At 34.6% G+C, this 19,719-nt stretch overlaps 1 protein-coding gene across 6 annotated transcripts in view; it reads left to right on the top strand.

Annotated features, from left to right (window-relative positions):
* Positions 1 to 19,719, top strand: part of TAF2 (TATA-box binding protein associated factor 2) — an 83,048-nt gene that overhangs the window by 51,202 nt on the left and 12,127 nt on the right. For 4 of the 6 annotated variants that reach the window (XM_067711402.1, XM_067711399.1, XM_067711401.1 and 1 more), the window contains 4 exons: positions 5,776 to 5,885; positions 15,494 to 15,723; positions 17,038 to 17,193; positions 17,682 to 17,787. In XM_067711402.1, the coding sequence (XP_067567503.1) occupies positions 5,776 to 5,885; positions 15,494 to 15,723; positions 17,038 to 17,193; positions 17,682 to 17,787 (602 nt within the window). The remainder of the gene's footprint in view (positions 1 to 5,775; positions 5,886 to 15,493; positions 15,724 to 17,037; positions 17,194 to 17,681; positions 17,788 to 19,719) is intronic. The other 2 variants (XM_067711403.1, XM_067711404.1) reach the window with 1 other exon arrangement.

The following is a 19,719-nucleotide window of genomic DNA, read 5'->3' on the forward strand; positions in this document are numbered from 1 at the left end:
TATTTTAAAAGTAAATAAAAGCAGTGTTTTGATGTATCCCATTTGTTCCTTTCTATCTTATATAGAATCTTAATTTTTAATAAATGGACTTAGGATTTTAAAATGTAATATGACATTGTTAAAAATTTAGAAAATAAGGGATAATAAAAGAAAATCCTGGTCCTGACGTGGTAACTATTTTCATTTTTGTATTTTCTTCTTCATTTCTTTCATTTCTGCTGCTTTCTTTTGCAAAGTAGGATATTTATAGTGTATTCGTGCAGTATTAAAATTTTTACCATTTCTGCCGTCCTTTCTTTACACCTAGTAGACTCAAATTTGTGTTCACATGTTGTAATAATTCAGTCTCATAAAATGAAATTTGAAAGCTGGAAGATAATTTAGATTTTAGCTATTCCAACTAGAAATAAGAACACAGAGACATTGTCTTCTTCAACTTTACACATCAGTTGGCAGATATTTTTCATCTAAAAAAGCATACAAATAAACTCTGCCTTTTTTTTTTTTTTTTTTAAACTCTGCCTTTTAACTTCACTGAAATGCATCTGAGCATGAAGAATCCATGTAAGGGATTTCAGCTAACTGAAATCTATATTTCAAGTGTTTTAAATGATGCTTATTAAATAAATATTCTTTGTACAAAGTTCTTCTCTTTGTATTTCATAGTTCTTGATTTGTGATCTGAATTGTATTTTAAATAATTTGTCCTTGTATTGATGTGTACCAGGGGTAAGGTTGACATGGACAAAAATCTCATAATCACCCATTCTGAAGTAAATACTCATATAAAAGAGAATAGGCAGGAAACCAGCCTCATCTCTTTATCTGCCAGAGCTCATGCATTTGAAAGTTTATAATAAGATGCTGCTGATGACAAGTAGGGACAGAAAGTATAAATACAGTATAAATAAAGCTTATCATGTATTCATTTATGTTTTCAATTCACATCAAGAACTAACATCAAGGCACATATTTCTTTTTTTTTAATTAATTTACTTTTAACTTATTTTTGGCTGCATTGGGTCTTTGTTGTTATGCATGGGCTTTCTGTAGTTGAGGCAAGCAAGGGCTACTCTTCTCTGTGGTGCACAGGCTTCTTGCTGTGGAACACAGGCTCTAGGCACGTGGGCTTCTGTAGTTGTGGTGCGTGGGCTCAGTAGTTGTGACTCACGGGCTCTAGAGCGCAGGCTCAATAGTTGTGGCGCACAGGGTTAGTTGCTCCGTGGCATGTGGGATCTTTCCGGACCAGGGCTCAAACCCGCATCCCCTGCATTGGCAGACAGATTCTTAACTACTGCGTCACCAGGGAAGCCCCAAGGCATATATTTCTGAGATCTTAAAATTGTGTTTTGAGGATCATTTTCAGCAGATTATAATATTATATAATACTTGTAGTTATGTTTCTAAATTATATACTGTACAGTCTAAATGATTGCTTTTGAAATGTGGAGCTGTTAATGTCATTCAAATTTTAAGAGCACTGTTATTTACATTCTAAACTGAAAATCTGTATAAAGATATATTTCATGATTATATTTGATGTGTTTACTTCATAAGTGATGTGATTCATTTATATCACGAATAGGGAACCTCTTAGGCTTTACTTAATGTCATCTAGCCCACAGTTATAGTTAAAAAAAGTTCAACACATCTTAAAGAAAGTCTTTAATGGCAGTGAATGGTCACAGGATAGGAGTGTTATTACCGCATCAACGGTTATTGTATGTGTGTAATATTTGGTGTCTTGGGATATCTGTCTCTATTTTGTGGGGGGTTTTTTTTCTCTATTTTTTATGCTTTGAATAGGAACTCTGTCCTTTTCTCTTTGTCCCCATCATTACCTTTTCTTTTCCTTCCTCCCTTCCTATCTATTTATATTGAGGTGTAATTGACATATTAGTTTCAGGTGTGTAGCATATTGATTCCATATTTCTATGTTTTAGAAAATGATCACCACTATAAGTCTGGTTAACATCCATTACCATACATAGTTACAGATTATTTTCTTTTGATAAGAACTTCTAAGATCTATTCTCTTAGCAACTTTCAAATATGCAACACAGTATTACTAACCATAGTCACCATGCTATATATTACCTCCCCATGACTTATTTATCTTACAACTTGGAAGTTTGTACCCTTTGACCCCATTCACCCATTTCACCACCACCCAGCTCCTGCTTCTGGCAACCACCAGTCTGTTCTGTTACTTTTTCTTAAACTCGTTGAGTAGCCATCATATAGAACTGCTATATTCTGCTGTGTTAATTGGATAGAATTCTTAATCTTAAAGGTAGGTAAACGTTTCTGTTTCTGTCTGTCTTAAAATCAGTGACATTCGTCTCTCCTGCCCCCAAAAGAGCGTTTTATTTTTATGGCTTTTGGTTGATTTTTAAACTCCTAATAGTAAGATGGTCATTAATAAGAAATTTTTTTTAGCTGTTGATTTAAAAAATTTCTGTATTATTATGTATATCACAATTGCTGATTTTTTGAGAGTTAGATAAAGCTCTGAAGAATTTGGGGGCTGAAACCTTAAAATTTAGAGGAAAGAAATTAGTTACTTGTAATTACTCCTGTATGCTTTAAAGCTAAATTTGAACACCATTTCTACAAGGATACTTTCTTGACTACCTGCACTAGGTCATGTCCCTCAAGTCATAATTGCCCATAAAATCCTACAGTTGTTCCTTTACTCAAGTACATACATAGTTCCTATGTATGTGTATTATTATAGTTTGATTTTTTTTGTTACTGCTGTCTCCCCCATGAGAGTATAAGTTTTAAAAAGACAGGGACCTTGTCTCCTTTTGCCACTGTATGTCTGGCACATAGCATGATGCTTTGCATATAGGTAATTAAATACATGTTAAACAAGTGGTTGAATATAATTTTTCCCCCTCTAATCATATATATGTTTAACTTAATTCATATGTTAAAGAAAAGTGATTTTATCTCTGTAGTGACAACTGTATGTAAAAAAAAACCTTAAGCTGTTTAATTATTTTTAAATGTTTGGGAAAGTTCTTGGTCTTTTATTTGGGTTTGATGTTTTAAATGTAATAATAGGGTTGTTGGCTTTCCTTGTATAGTCTTCTCTCAATAGAAGATTTTCAGGACTTCCCTGGTAGCCAGTGGTTAAGAATCCGTCTGCCAATGCGAGAGACACAGGTTCGAGCCCTGGTCCGGGAAGATCCCACATGCCGCGGAGCAACTAAGCCTGTGCACCACAACTACTGAGCCTGAGCTCTAGAGCCCATGCTCCACAACAAGAGGAGCCACCACAATGAGAATCCCTTGCACCGCAACGAAGAGTAGACCCTGCTCACCACAAATAGAGAAAACCTGTGCGCAGCAACAAAGACCCAATGCAGCCAAAAATAAATAAATAAATGAAAGATTTTCAGATTGTAAATCAGTTCTTTATTAGGATATCTTAAGAATTTAAGTAAGTGTGCTTTGGTGCATTGTTTTTAAAACAAATTTACATTTTTGAAAATTACAGTTTCCTTTCAATGGGAATAACTTAAAATGCTCATTCAGATTTGCAAAAATATAAACTCACATTAAGAAGACAACTTAAAAATAGCGTATAATTATTTCAACCAGAGCAATAATTCTTAACATTTTGGATTATTCCTTTCCAGTCATTTCTATGCATGTATATTACTTTTTACATTAATAAGAAGAACTTATTAAATATATTTACTTTAGATTTGGGTAGGATTATTTTAAAGATGACATGGAATTATCTTCTCATGTTGGAATCAAGCATGCATATATGATCACAATATATCATTTCCTCAAGGGACACACTTACACTGAATGCCTTTTCTCCAGAGAGATTTTGAACATTTTTCTGGTTTCGATTTGACTGCATTTCTTATAGATAGTGATTGGCAATGGGATTGGACTAGTCCACCAAGAAATTTGTCAGTTGTTTAGGGAAATAATGTGTTGCTTTTGCTACCATGAACATGGCATAAACCCATGATTTTCTCAGGATTTGCTTCAGGTCTGTTTCGTATATCTGAAGTGTATGCTTATTGTGAATTTTGTTTAATCTCTTAAAAATTAAGCATAAGATTCTCATTTTCTGCCCTTAAACTTTATCTCCTCTGAGTATTGCGTTGAGTGTTTAGTCAGTTATAAATACTTCCTTGTGAAAGCCTTTCTTCTATCATCTAAACTTTAAAGAAAAATAACTTTTGAAAAAATGCTTAATTTACTAAAAGTAGTACACATAATAATCATTATTGCTCTTTTAATTATAATTTCAGAGCTATCCCCAGAGTACCATTTACAATTCATTGGCATGGCTGTAAAGAGTTTGTAATGATCTGAGTAAATACCATGAAGTTTTATTTGTTGGGCCCTAGGGTATTTGGGGTAATTGGGGAAGCAGCCGGATAGAAACTTAACTTTTCTTCTTCATGCAAATTAAAAGTATTAACATTAACATCTTCTAAAGAAAAATCCATCCACGTTTTAAACGGTGTTATTTACCTGTAATACCGATCTATTCTTACAAACAGAAATTGCTCCTAAAGATATGAAAATATCTTTACTCATAAAGATATGAAAATATGGATATGAAATATCCATAAGGTATGTATCCCCTTTCGTATTACCTATGTATAAATTGCATCTATAACCACATTTCACGTTTGGTTCTCGTAGCCTTTCAATAGTCTTCAGTCTTAAAATGTCAAATCACAAAAGTATGTTAACAGTGAAAGTCACATCTTTCAGTTTTACAGACAAGATATTGAAGCCAAAAGGGGTTAAGTGACTTAAACTACAGCCTTGCAGTTCTACTTTCCTCCCATCTTTTTTTCAAGTACAAATCCAATTTGATCTGTTGCCACTAAACGTAAAAATTTCCCAGGTTCAACTTCTTTAAGGTCTTGCTAACCTCAACAAATATAATGACCTAAGTTTCTTTCTTCCTTAGTTATACCCAAGCCTTCCATTATTCTGAGATCTTGAATTTCTCAGACCTAGTCCTAGACCTGGCTTTTATCCTGAATGCTAGACTACTGCCGTGGCTTCCTTGCTTCTCCTTTTCTTTCTCTATTCTTTTTTTATGGTGTCTCCTGCTCGTAGCATTGAGCATTTGTTTTTCAAATTTTGTATTGGTCACATTGTCCTATTTTTCAGAAGACTCCATAATGTGTTTGGGTAGCCTTTCATGTAAGATAAAAACTTCCAATAGTGGAGTTTAACTCCTATCCTCTGTGAGGATACTTTTCTTAATTGACTCTCTTAAGCTTCCGCTTATTTTGAGGAAACTTTTTTGCAATCTCCATATTTAAAATAGTGCTGCACATTTTTATGCTTTGCAAAGTTACTATAATAATAAAGTTTATATTGTCTCAAATGTAGACTTCTTGGCCTACATGTGATTTTTTTTTTGCCTCATTTTAAGATTTTTATATTTGCTAACCAGTCTTTTTTGTAAACTTTTCTAAGAAGAGTAAAATGTTCATTTTAGAAGTGGGATAGGAAATGTTGGTTAGGAATATATAGAGTCAGGTTTTAGAAGACGTCATTGTACCCTAAGGCACTTTTAGAGAGAACAAATCCACCAGAATTTTTTAGTAAAAAAACAATAGTAAATGTTTAGAATGCAACATAATGTCTTTTGAAATGGAACTAAAACGCAATGCTAGATCTCAGAAGAGAGACGATAAAATAGGAAGGAGGAACTGCAGATAATTTTCAAAAGTTTTTATTTAATGGTTAGCAAAAATTTAATTTTTCTTTATCTTTCAGACATAAGATTCTAAACATGTTAACTAAGAACCCACCATTTACTAAGAACATGGAGTCTCCCTTATGCAATGAAGCTTTGGTAGATCAACTTTGGAAACTTATGAATTCTGGTAAGACAGCAATGGCTTTAAAAATTTTTTTTATTATTGGGGTATTTTCATTTTATAACAGGTTATCCATACTAAAGAACTGTGGTTAATTTGTCCTTTATTTTATTTTATTTTTTAAGGAGAATACTTACCTTCACAGTAGTGGCTGTGATTATATTTGCTAAGGACATAGACACTCACTTTGCCCCACAGGGTGGTTGAGGAAACAAAAATATTAATTTATGGGAAAGTGTCCCAAATGTTTAAAGAGCTGTAGACATGAATTTGCAAATATTATTATTTTTATTTCAGAAGGTTACAGAGGGTTGAAAAAATGGCTTCTCACCTCTTTTCCCTAGCCTCCTAGTGGCCTTTCCCAGAGGTAACCAATTTCTTGTGTATCCTTTCCAGAGCAGTGCATATTGTTACTGTTCTGCACCTTGGAGATCATGGTATCTCATCACAGTTTTAATTTCCATTATTTAAGTGAAGTCAAGAGGCGGTTAGTGCTCCCAAGCATGAGCTCTGGAGCTAGTTTGCTGAGGGTTAAGTCTCAGCTGGATGACTTACTCTCAATGTGACTTGTCTAAGCCTATCGTTTTTCATTTTTAAAGTGCAGGTGATGATAGTACCTACTTCTGCAAACTGAAAATTAAATGAGTTCATATTTGTAAAGCACAGTAACTAGTTCATATTATGTGCTCAAAAATGTTGTTATACTAACATAGTAATGATATCATTATACTTCTCATATATGTCAGCTATTTGTAGTTCCTTTCATGTAAGTCATTCATATTCTTTGCCATTTTTATTTAATTGAATTATTGGTCTTTTCCTATTGACTTCTAACTGTAGTATATATGTAAAAAAAATTTGCCTTATGTCTCTGATATGTTGAAATTGTAATACTGGTTTTGATTTAAAATTCACTGGTTTTGATTTAAAATTCAATCAAAAGCTAGGCTGAAAAGTGTTTTGCTTAAAGACAAGTTGTTACAGATAGACGGTGAGGGAGCAGTGGGTATTCGTTCTAATAAATATGTCACTTTACCTTCTTTCTAGAATATTGGAAAATAACTTGCCCTGCCTATCTTATTAGTGACTGCTTCACTGAATCACAACTAAATACCAAGTTCTGATTCTTTTTCAAAAATTATTTAATTTACTATCACTGAGATGTTGTGGTTGTATAACTTCTGTCCCTCAGTTTCATAGTCATAGTCCAATAACCCCAAGTAAAGGCACCATAGTAGATATTTCATTGAAATTTAATAAAATTGAAAATAGAATGGCCCTTGTCCTCAAAATATTCAGAAAACAACACATAATCCAGTTTATGTCGATATTGCCAAATTATTATTCTCATATTTTCCCTAATACCTAGAAGAATAAGTGCTACTGTTTACGTGTTTTATATTTTGCTACTGGTGGTTACCTTAAAGAATGTTGTGATTACTGTCATTTAGATCCAGGGGATGAGCATACAAGTTCACAAACTTGTAAAGGATCATTCAGCAGTTAATATGTGGCACAAACTGTACTGTGTTGAATATATTCTTAGTAAGAATGCATGATTCCATTGTTGTGATGGATTACAACTTTGAGGAAGGCATAATGAAGTACAAAGAATTCTCATATCGCCTTCTAGGGAAGATTTCATGGACAAAATAAATGTGTGTTTAAGATTAATGAGACAATCTCTGTAAAACATTTGAAGCCCATTGGAAGATTGTGGTTATACAAACTCAAGGTCTGATTGATGTTTAGTATTTATTTTTGATAGTGTTCAGTATAAAGTACAGTTACTGCTTCAGTTTGGAATTCTCTGTGCCAATAATCTAAACAGAACAGATCAGTGAGGCCATGGTCATAAGCAGTTTTTTGCTTGGTTCTTCAGATAAATAACTGGGAGCAATATGAACAGTGGGAGTGGCACAAATAATTGGGAGGGTTTTTTGGTTTTGTTTTTCTTTTTAATGTTTTTGGAGAACATTGGGCATTAGGGAAGATTGATTAGAAGGTTGCCCATTTCCCTTCCAAGCCTGGGCCTCTGGGATACATAAATGAATCTGATCGAAGAAATTCCTTTAAAGTTTTTTTTTCCAATAATAAGTAGTATCATGTTGCAGAGTTTGTCTGCACAAAATAACATAAAAGGAAAATACCATATAATTTCATTATATCTCCACTGTTCAGATTTGAGTGTATTTGGTCTTTAGGGAAAAAAATTGCTTTTTGTGTATATGTGTATGGACATAGTTGTAGTGAAGTTTTTAAATTGCATTTTATCATGAGAATTTTTCACATTGCTATATTATCTTCTTAACAGTTACTGTTTTAAGAAATGTTAATGAGAACTCACTTGTAACAAAAGGAGCTAGAGCATCATCTAAGTCCCTAAATCCTTTGGAACTCTGCCTGCCCCTTACTCTTTATTGGGGTTCCTGGGTTATCACGTCACTTGAGATAAGCATTATCTTGATTTACATATGGAGAACAAATAAATTGTGGGCGATAGGGATTTAATTATATTTAATTCATTTATTTTTGTCCTGTTCCAAGGTGGATTTGAAAGGTGTTGACTTTGCTTAGTTATAAAATTTTTGAACTCATTTGAAATATATGGAGACGTATCATGGCAGTTAAGGAAGGATCATCTTATGAGATGGTCATCAGGTACTCCTGAGGAATCAAAGTTTCTTTGCTTAGCTGGTTTCAGAAACTTTTCAATAAGAGATTAATTGCAGTAGGATACATAGAAACAGGATTTAGAAAATTGAAATTAGTTTGAAAGGAAGATGAACTAAGAAATCACATTTGTGCTTTTTAAAAAATTGATATATCATTCAATGACTATTAGGAATACTCTTTTTAGAAATGTACCGGGGGGATTTTAATGGCTCTGTGCCAGAAGGAGTGTTCTCAGACTTCTACTCTCAAGATGCCAGGACTGCCTGGTATCTGCACTCTGCCTGCTGTGTGGTAGCTCCACTTATCCTTGAGTTTTGGGCGCTACTCAAGTATCTTCCTAACAGTTTTTGCTGTGAAAATACACACACACACACACACACACACACACAACTATAGATGTATGTACACGTGCATACTCATATTAGATATCTTAACTCATTCACTGGTTTAATTTTCCCATATAACATTTTCTCCCCACCATTTTGTTTCTAAAATTTTCAAAGCTTAGAAAAATTTAAAAAATGGTATAAAGAATAACCATATATTGAATATTTTCAGCTCTGTTAACTAGTTGTTAACATTTTACCATATTTACTTTCTCTCTTTTCACTCTCTGTGTATATGTTACAAACCCTCTTTTTCTGAATCATTTGAAAATAAGTTGCCTCATGATACTTTTCCCAAAATACTAAGCATATATTCCTAAGAATAAGGACATTCTCCTGCATCTACACAATACCATTATCATATATATCCCATATTCAGGTTTCCTCAGTTGTCCCCAAAAATGTCCTTATAGTTCCCATACAGCTTTTAAAGTAATAATCCTCCACAGAAAGTAACACATTTTTAAAGAGAAACATCTTTCACATTATATAGTCTTCATCCCTCGTTGCTTAAGAATCTTAAATAGTTTTATTTTTAGTTAAAAATATTACATTGTCCAGGGGCAATTCTTTTTAAGGGTTTCAAGTATTAATTTATTCATCAGTTATTTCTTGAGCACCTCCTGTTTGCCATTGTGCTATGTTTTTTGTTTTTTGTTTTTTTGTGCGGTACGCGGGCCTCTCACTGCTGTGGCCTCTCCTGTTGCGGAGCACAGGTTCCGGACGTGCAGGCTCAGCGGCCATGGCTCATGGGCCCAGCCGCTCCGCGGCATGTGGGATCTTCCCAGACCGGGGCACGAACCTGCATCCCCCGCATCGGCAGGCGGACTCCCAACCACTGTGCCACCAGGGAAGCCCCTGTGCTATGTTTTTGCATACAAAGATGCCTTTTCCATTAACTTAGTATAATGGAAAGAGAGACATAGGAACAGATAGACCATAATACAAACAGGTAGTTGCTAAAATAAAGAGAAGAGCAAAATACCCTGGTAACCTGAAGAACAGAACCGTGAGCCCTGCCTGGAATGCTGGACTATTCATGGAGTGGTGATATTTGAGCCAGCTCTTGAGGAATGGAAAAGAGTTTATCAGGAGAAAGACATTTTAGGTAAGAGAATTAAGTATATGTAAAACCTTTGAGTTCTGAAAGGATATTTGGAAAATAGTGAGTGTTAATCTGGAAAGATAGATTAGGATCCAAAAGCAAAGGGCCTCAGGAATTTGTGTTTTATCCTATAGGCAGTGAGGAGCAGGTGGAATTATGACCTGTCTGACTTCTGTTAGCTGTATGTATTTTTTTGCACACTGAAAGAAATCGTTTTCCTTTCCCAAAGAAAAATGTTTCAAAATTCAAAATATATGAGATCCTACTTTTTGTAGCTTTTAGGTAAAGTACTGGATTATAGCTCAACATGACAGTAATTTAAAAAATTCATTTAAAAAATAAAAACCTAAGAATCAGAAATTTTTATTGGTGCTTTTTTTTTAAGTCAGTATAGTGTTTATTTCCCAGTTATAACAACTGCAACAGGTGTAAAGTCATTCTTTATAAAATGCACAAATCAAATTACTGAACATAAAATACAAAATTGTAATCACAGTAATCAAAAATGTTAACTAATTATAATATAGTAATTTGTTTAAAATAATTACACATCATTTTTCCATGGCAAATAAATTTATTACAGCAATTCCAGTATTTATTTGTAACTGTGTCTTATTCTATAGAAATGGCCACTGGACTAGACTACATTTTTTGTAATACTGTAGACCTTAAATCATGTTTAATAAATTTTCAGTTTGAGAATAAATTCTCCACTGGCGCTGATATTGACAGAGTTACATGTAAACTGACAGCCAGATAAGTGTTTGGAACTGTGTGCAGTAAATTAATGCTGCATGATGATGTCCCATCAATATGTTATTCATTAGCATGTTAATCAGTAAATTTCAGTTGTAAATTTTTATGTACTTGTACTAATTCATTTCTACAGATTTCAAAGTATATATGTCATCTAGAGCAGAGGTCAGCTAACAGTGGCTCTAGGGCCAGATCTGACGCACCATCTGTTTTTGTACAGCCCATAAGTTAAGAATGGCTTTTACATTTTTAAATGATTGGAAAAAATGTTAATAGTGTCTCATGACACCTGAAAGTTTTATGAAATTAAAATGTCAGCATCCACCAATAAAATTTTATTGGAACACAGTCCTACTCATTTGCTTACGTATTGTCTATGGCAACTTTTACACTACAGCATCACAGCTGAGTAATTGAACAGAGACCAAAAGGCCCACAATGTCTAAAATACTATATTTTAAAATGTAACTACTTTCTCTGGTCTTGCCTGCTTAACAATGCTTTTTTCCCCCTTAAGATAATAAGCATTCATTGAAGAGATACTATATCATCATGAAGGAAATTTTAGCCCTTACTCACAAGCTGCTCTTCATTGTTTGGCATTTCACTGTAAGAATGACATAAAAACATTTATGTAATTATTCAGAACATTGAAGGCTGTTTATTTACATCAGAACTTTTAATGTTTGAAAGTTTACGGCTGTGCTCTAGAGGGTAGAATGAAGGACTACTTAAAATTCAGTTCGGTAGGATTTGCCAGGTTTCGGAATAAGAAAATAAACAATTTTGATATTAACATCAGATTTCAAAGTTCCGCCCCTCTGTTTCTCTCTCCCCCAAACCCTTCCTCTTAGAAATAGGAATGGTGGAAGAAAATTAAAACATTTTTATTAGACGTAATTCATTTTTTTGTCAGAAATTATATATGTAAATGCACACATGAATATATATGAAATTTGCTGTGTTTTTTTACTTTAGTGCAAGATAGACAGAAAGATCAGGACAGAACTACCATATGGCAGTCATACTTGTGTGGCCTAGCTGTACAAATTTTTAAGCTTCTGTCATCAATAAGGAGTGCTGCGTTTATTGAAAAATGTCCTGGGGAATTCCCGGGCAGTCCAATGCTTAGGACTCTGCACTTCCACTGCAGGGGGCACGGGTTTGATCCCTGGTTGGGGAACTAGGATCCCACAAGCCACAGGGCGCAGCCAGAAAAAGAAAAATGTCCTGAAAATGGTGGCTTTTAAAGTGAGCTTTCTTCTTAGCAGCTTTTTGGCTTGATCAGCTTTAACGTCAATTACTTCAGAAAATGAAGTGATGATCTTTTTTAAGATCAGATTTGTTATTTGGAGGATTTGTCTTTAGATACTTTCTGATTTGAATAGAGAACATCAACACTGAGCATTGTTCTTCTGATTCAGGTAAGCAGGGCTTGTCCCAAAGTATAACTGCTAATGAGACCAGAATGGACAGCATTTTTACCTGAGAGGAAAAAATAATGACTTGTTTTTCCATATATATGGGCATTCCTTGCCATATAAGTGATTGTGTTGGGAGGGGTAGCTAGAAGATTAAAGAAGGGTCTTCAGAATGCTATCACTGAGGGTAGAAATCAGGAGCTCTTCCAGGGCTTATTTCTCATAGAATTGGTTGATTTGGAATCATGGAATTTTAGACCTGAGAGGACCTTAAAGATTAAGTTAATTGTTCTCATTTTATGGCCTGGGCAGCTGAATTGCCCAAAATCACAGAGCTGACTAGTAAGTAAGCAGAAGTGTTTTTTCCGACTGTATTCCACTATAAAGTGACAACCATTTTAAGATGTTATGCCATGATTTTGAAACATGATGTTCTCATTTTTTTTCTGTCTTATGATTTTAACAGAAGCGCTGCTTATTTTTTTAGCTCCCTCTTATCAGCCTTAAATTGTAATATTTATAAGTCAGTTTTTTGTGGGAAAAAAACATTTAATCAAGGACTTCCCCCAGGAACAGAAGAATAATGCTCATTCCTCCCTACAAATTGAAGGTCTACCAAAACCTTTACAAATCCAAAACCAAAAAGCCCACATAGAAATAAAAAGTAACAAAAACCATATTCTAGAGGTTCAGTGCTTTTAGCAGCTTTCATTCACTGTGCTGCCTAACCATCCTTAGCTGACTTTTAAAAAACAAAACAACACCCTAGCTCATCAAAATATACATTATCTACTTGCTTTTTAAAATTAATTTTTAAGAAACTTTTAGTAATTCATACTCAGTTGCCTGACTTGTTTCAATGTCATCTACATTGTATAAAGATTCCAGGATCATTATTTGCAGTGGACATAATTGGGCAATACTGCTCTTCAAGGTTAAGTTTTATTCCAGTGTAAATGCACCCTAAGCCATTCTAGCTTCTTTACTGATAAAGTGCCTGAGATTCACTTCTTTTCTTGCTATAGCCATGAATAAATAGATAGATACAGGGCTAGCTGCTCTGGCCGGATTCCCTCCCTTTCCTGAGAGGGTTGAGCCCCTCCAGCCTTTGTAATAAAAGGCCCAGGAATCTGATACCTATCCTTTGTGGAACATTTACATACGTAAAATTCTTTGAGAAGAATAATGAGTGCCTACAAAAAACTAGGCAATGTCAGTCCATTAAAGTATCCAAATATGGATATTCCAGAGAAGGAAATGGATTTCCAGTATAAAATCCTTACTTTCACTCTGTACTGTTCTTCCAATTTCTGGTTTCTCTGTAGTTTTTATGATATAAAAACTCATACTTCTCGAGCTCCTGCCTCTTTCTCTTGCTTTCAGCAGTGTTATGTATCTGTTACCTTATCACACAGTAGCAAAACTGAAGATGTCTCAAATAGGATTGATAGCTGTTTAATGGCATGCATATTGCCAAGCAAGTGTGTAGTATATAGTAAGAACTCTGTAAATTAAAATTATAAATCCATGTGGATGTTCTTTGCACATAGTTAATATAATAGTTACCTATCTGTCAGAGTAAATCTTATCAAAATCGTACTTGCTTACAATGTATTTACTTATTCTAATATTTGTTGTTGAAAACCACAAAGCTTAATATTTATGCTGTCTAAAGTTTGCTGTAGCAACTTCTTTCCTTTTTGTTTCTCCTTTTTAAAACATTATGGTACCTGTTTGAAACCACATTTCTTGGCCGAAATTAAGTATTTATATGGTTTATTTTTCTTATCCAGAAGAATATTTCTTATTCTCACATGTTTTAAATTCTCTAGGTCATTTTAGATTCTGCCTAGAAACCATAGAAATTATCTAAACCTAGATGAAAATTTCACCTTGACAGTTCTGTTTGGTGGCAGTATCTACCTGGCATGTTCCACTGGGGAAAAGAAGGCAAGTGAGGAAGAGTTCTGATGTCACTGTGCTCTGGTCTTTTATTGCTATAGGGTAAGGTATAATCTGAGACCAAAACCCTTATTTTGGAGATGAAGACACTGAGACTCATCAGAGAACTTGGAAAGTGTCTCTACTTTAAACTGAATTTCTACAGATGCAGTTTTCTTCTGGTTAATACATGTTTTATGACCTGTTGCCATCTCCGGGGTTTGCTTATTTTTGTTTTTTGGTTTTTTAAAATAAATACCTACTAGAACAACACAAATATGAAGGTGTTTAGCAAAATAGTTTACTTCTCTAAAATAAGTCAAAGTTTAGAATTGTGTTATTTCAAATAGTTGTAGGGTTTCTTACTGTATTTAAAACCTGAAAGTAATAAATTTGAGGGTTAGGAGAATTTGTTTCCAGTGGTAGGGTTCATGAAGGCTCTTGGTGTGCTGTCTTCCTAACAAGCTATTCAAGAAGAAAATCAGACAAGATAAACAGAATGAATGAATGTGGAGCAGTTACCAAGGAGGAGGAACTAAAAGGAGGATTTAGGGCTTCCCTGGCGGCACAGTGGTTGAGAGTCCGCCTGCCGATGTAGGGGACACAGGTTCGTGCCCCGGTCCGGGAAGATCCCACATGCCGTGGAGCGGTTGGACCCGTGAGCCACGGCCGCTGAGCCTGCGCGTCCGGAGCCTGTGCTCCGCAACGAGAGAGGCCACAACAGTGAGAGGCCCGTGTATAGCAAAAAATAAATAAATAAAAGGAGGATTTAGAGCCAGAAAAAACACTGTTTTGGGAATATTAGATTTATGCTAGGTGTCTGATTTTTATTTTGTAGGAAGAATGAAAGAATAAAATATTTCCAGTTGTAAGATTCATGATTGCATTTGAACATTTATTGTTTCTGTAGCAGTTGTAGGTTCCCGTGTTATAAGAAGTGTCTTTAGAGTGGAGGGTTTGCCATTGGGGCCTAGGTCAATAGGTGGCTCCTTTAGGTATCATAACCCTCTCATCCCTTCCCTCTGTACAGGTTCTGGAGCATTTGAAAAATGTATGGATAAGGGGCTTCCCTGGTGGCGCAGTGGTTGAGAGTCCGCCTGCCAATGCAGGGGACGCGGGTTCGTGCCCCGGTCCGGGAAGATCCCACATGCCGCAGAGCGGCTGGGCCCGTGAGCCATGGCCGCTGAGCCTGCGCGTCCGGAGCTTGTGCTCCGCAACGGGAGGGGCCACAGCAGTGAGAGGCCCGCGTACCGCAAAAAAAAAAAAAAAAAAAAAGTATGGATAAACGTGTATGTTGACTTTTTATTATTACTGTTATTTACTTCCTAGGTACTTCACATGACTGGCGGTTACGGTGTGGTGCTGTGGACTTGTACTTCACACTGTTTGGCCTCAGTAGACCTTCCTGCTTACCCTTGCCAGAACTTGGCTTGGTCCTTAATCTGAAAGAGAAAAAAGCTGTCTTGAATCCAACCATAATTCCAGAGGCCATAGCAGGCAACCAAGAAGCTGCGGTTAATCCAAGTAGTCACACACAGCTAGTTGGATTTCAGAACCCTGTAAGAATCACATGTGTTATAGAAGGTGTAGTTTTATTATGTAGAGCTCTGAAGAAGAGAATTGTTTCTTTTGAACTGGTGAATTTTAAAGCCACTAACAGCTTCTTGTGCCATTTAGAAAACTGCTAGCTGACATTAGTTTAGCACTCACAATTTATAAAGTGCTACTGACAGCTATTGATACAGAGCTGCACATAACAAATGATGTGCTGCTAGTCCATTTACTCCTTTTTTTGTGATGACAATGATTTTTTTGTACTTGAACATAGAATTTCTACTTTGAGTAGTAGAATACTGAAATGAATATTTAACCTATTACATATTAACCTATCTTGTCCATATATTGTAATGGCAAGCTGTTTGAACACAGGGCCTTGACTTTTTTTTTTGCTACTTTGCATAATAGCACAATTCTAAACATATGAAGGGTGCCTGGAAAATGCTTATTGAATCAAATAAATAACAATGAATGGTCAGGTAAAAGCGTAATCTGCTGATTTTGGGAGGAGAGTATGCATTATATTTTTTAATTTACATATATGTGTATGTGTGCTTTTAGAAAAGCTTTTATTTCCAACTATGCATTATGAAATTACCAAACTTTTTGTAGAAAGACCTTTAGGGTCATATCAATTATTTTACTGTAATTTAAAGAAAGTTTTCCAGAAATGATTTTCTTATTGATGACAAAATGTCCCCAGTACTTGAAGCTTCATTTTTCACCAATATTTAGACCAGATTACTTGCCTGGCAATTCCCTGCTGGTGTTTTGACACTTTAAAACTCAAATTTCTCTTTATGCTAGTTAGTAATAGTCATTTAAAAGTACTTATCCACCTAGATTTTCTGAAATATAACCATACTTATTTGTTATAAATTTAAAATATATCCTAGAGTTTGGGTTATGAAGAAGTAAGACACATCTTTTAATAGAAAAAAAAAAGAGTCTCATTAAAGAGCTCTTTTATATCTGAATATTTAGAAACCAGTGGAAATGAATATGTTTATAATTCTTGCCCATGTATATTAAGTTATCCACTTTCATACTTGGAGTCTTTAGGATAAAAGAAGAAAATGACACCAAAAGATATATGCTTTGGGGAAAGCTTTAAAAGTTCACTTTACTGTCTCCCTTCTCCCCCCCAAAAAGACCAGCAGATAGGAAAAGGTGAGATTTATTTTAAGCCCATTGCTGATTACTTTTAGGCACTGGGCATGCTCTAATCTGCATGGTTGCTATAGGTATTAGTTTTCAGCTATAACATGAGCTACTTGTCTTCAGAAATCTAATTTTGATCTTGAATATTGCCACAGGAAGATGATCACCTTGCCAAGGAAGCATCATGTAATATATCAGCTCATCAGCAGGGAGTGAAGAGGAAGGCTGATACACCACTGGGGTCCCCACTAGAACCTGGTCAAATACTGGAGAAGAATGAGGATAGCAGTAAAGTCAAACTCAAAATCAGAGTAAGAAATACAGGTTAAACCTGTATTAACAGTGTAGGATATTCACCTTCTTGTAAATCTTTTTGAATACTTGCAATGGTTTTTCCTTAGCAGGAACAGTTGGGACAGACTGAACCATAAAAGAACTCAAATGTCCATCTAAGACATTCCAACTGATTGTTAAACTTCTATTATCACATACTTCTCTGTTTGGAGGAGGAACTGTGTGTGCACAATCTACCACAGCTCACTATTTCTTCCCACAACATAGGAACAGATTTTAGTTGCTATTATATTTCCTGTAATTTCCAATCAGCTTCTTTTAGAGGCTGAACCAAATAATCTTTTCTTTCTCTTAATACTTTTTGAGAAAAAAACTACTTTTCCTTTTAAGATTTTTTGGGGGTATATCCTGTGGCCTTTCTGCTACCTTTCTTAAGAGCAAAAATCCAAACATAAAGTGATATAATGGCTCTTTTGCTCCTTTGTTTTGTATGTGTGTGTTTTAGTTTTCAAGCTCTCAAGATGAGGAGGAGATTGATATGGATACTGTTCATGATAGCCAGGCGTTCATTTCCCATCATTTAAACATGCTTGAAAGGCCGTCAACTCCAGGTAAGATATATTGCATTCACTCGGGTTGATGGAGAAAGTTCACGCGATATCACTATTTTAAGGTGTGTTGCTTTATTTTGAAGAGAACAACTATAAAGTTTAGAAGTAGCCAGTATAAAATACTAGATTGTATCAGATTATAACACATGTCAGCAAAGGAATAGAGTTTTTCAAAGTATTTCATTTGATTTTTACTTTATTATGGTCCTTTTTAAATATTCGGCTTACTTCTAGATTTGTTTTTTCAAAAATCCATGCATCAGATTCCTTCCAATAGCTTTCATTTCTTTTTTTTGTTTTGTTTTTTGTAGTAGGCTTAACCTCAAAATAAAATACTAAATTTGTTTTTTTATAAATAATGTAACCATAATTATATACAAAACTTCTTGACTACAGTAAATGCAGCCTGTAACACAACTACTTTCTCTTCTTGACTGCCTGTTCCACATAATATTATATCATATCATAGATTTTTGCATGCATCTCTCAAACATCATAATCATTTCTTTTGAAAATGTTACCTGAGGCGGTATTGAGTTGATACACTTGAATTTACCTTATTATTTCCCTGTGGGCAGGCATTTGTTTCCAATTTTAATTTTTTGCAAATAATTCTCTCTGAATATCTTCATACAAAAGGTTTTGTTTTTGTCAAATTATGCTCTTAGGATAAATTCCCCAAAATATATTTTTGGTGATTTTTTAGCTTTATTGTAAGATACTTATCTTTAGAAGATTTTCATAGCTCTTGATATTATTGCCATAATGCCCTTTGAAGAGATTATACCTAGTTCATGTCATCAGCATTTTAAAATTTTCAGGAATAAAGCTTTGATGTAACTTGCATGTAAGTTGTGAAATACAGTAATAAAACAAATATTGGTGAACCTGCCACCCACCTTAACATGTATATTATACTCCATGCTGTGGCCATTCCCTTTATGCTTCTTCCCTGATTCTGTTCACCTGTCTTTGCATTACAAGTAAATAAATACTGTCTTGAATTTTTTTTCTTTTTTTTAATCATTCTGCTGCTTTTCTTTACAGTATACCACATATATATATGATCTATATGTTTACTTGCCCTTAGTTTTTGAATTATATGAAAATGGTATGATGCTCAGTATGACTTGGTCTTCTTCACTCAACCTTTTGCTGCCCAAATTCATCCATCTTGATCCATAGGTGTAATTCATTAATATTTATCATTTTTGTATCTCATGGTACTATTTTATTGTCAGTGTAATAACTTAAAAGATATTTATTAACTATAAAATGATCATTAAGTTTATAATGCATTTCTTTTATTATGAATATGACTATTTTTCTTTTTTGCGGGGGAGGTCCTGTTCCTGTTTCTTTTTACTGGAAAATCCTATTTATACTTCATGCTGCTTGTGGTTATAATTTATGATCTTTACATTTGAATGAGGTTTGTTTTTTTTTTTTAACATGCTGTATTTGTGCAAGTCTCCCTTACCTACCTTGGTCTGCTTTTTGTTTGTTTGGCTTTTTGTTTAATTTTATTTGTGAGACCTAAGGTACTTTTTACTATCTAGTAATCTAGGATGAGCTAGTAGAAAACTGGCATCAGGTAGAATATGAACCTAATTATCTTTGAAAACTGACAGGTCGTGAATTCTTTGGCTTTTATACTTGTAAGAGGTCTTAACAGTTATTTATCTATTCTGTCAATTTTACAGACAAGGAAATTTAAGCAGAGAGATATTAAATGATTTACCCTAAACGACACACCCAAGTAATAGCCAACTCAGTGCTAGACCCAAATCCTTGAACTCTTCCATGTGACAAATGAAATTGAGGCACAAAAAAATAAATGTCTTACCTAGACTGTATATCTAATTTGTGGATAATTTGGAATTAGAACCTGGGTCTCCTGATACTACAGTGCTGTTCACGTTATACCATTAA

The sequence above is a fragment of the Pseudorca crassidens genome, chromosome 17, assembly GCF_039906515.1.
Source record: "Pseudorca crassidens isolate mPseCra1 chromosome 17, mPseCra1.hap1, whole genome shotgun sequence".
Taxonomy (NCBI): domain Eukaryota; kingdom Metazoa; phylum Chordata; class Mammalia; order Artiodactyla; family Delphinidae; genus Pseudorca; species Pseudorca crassidens.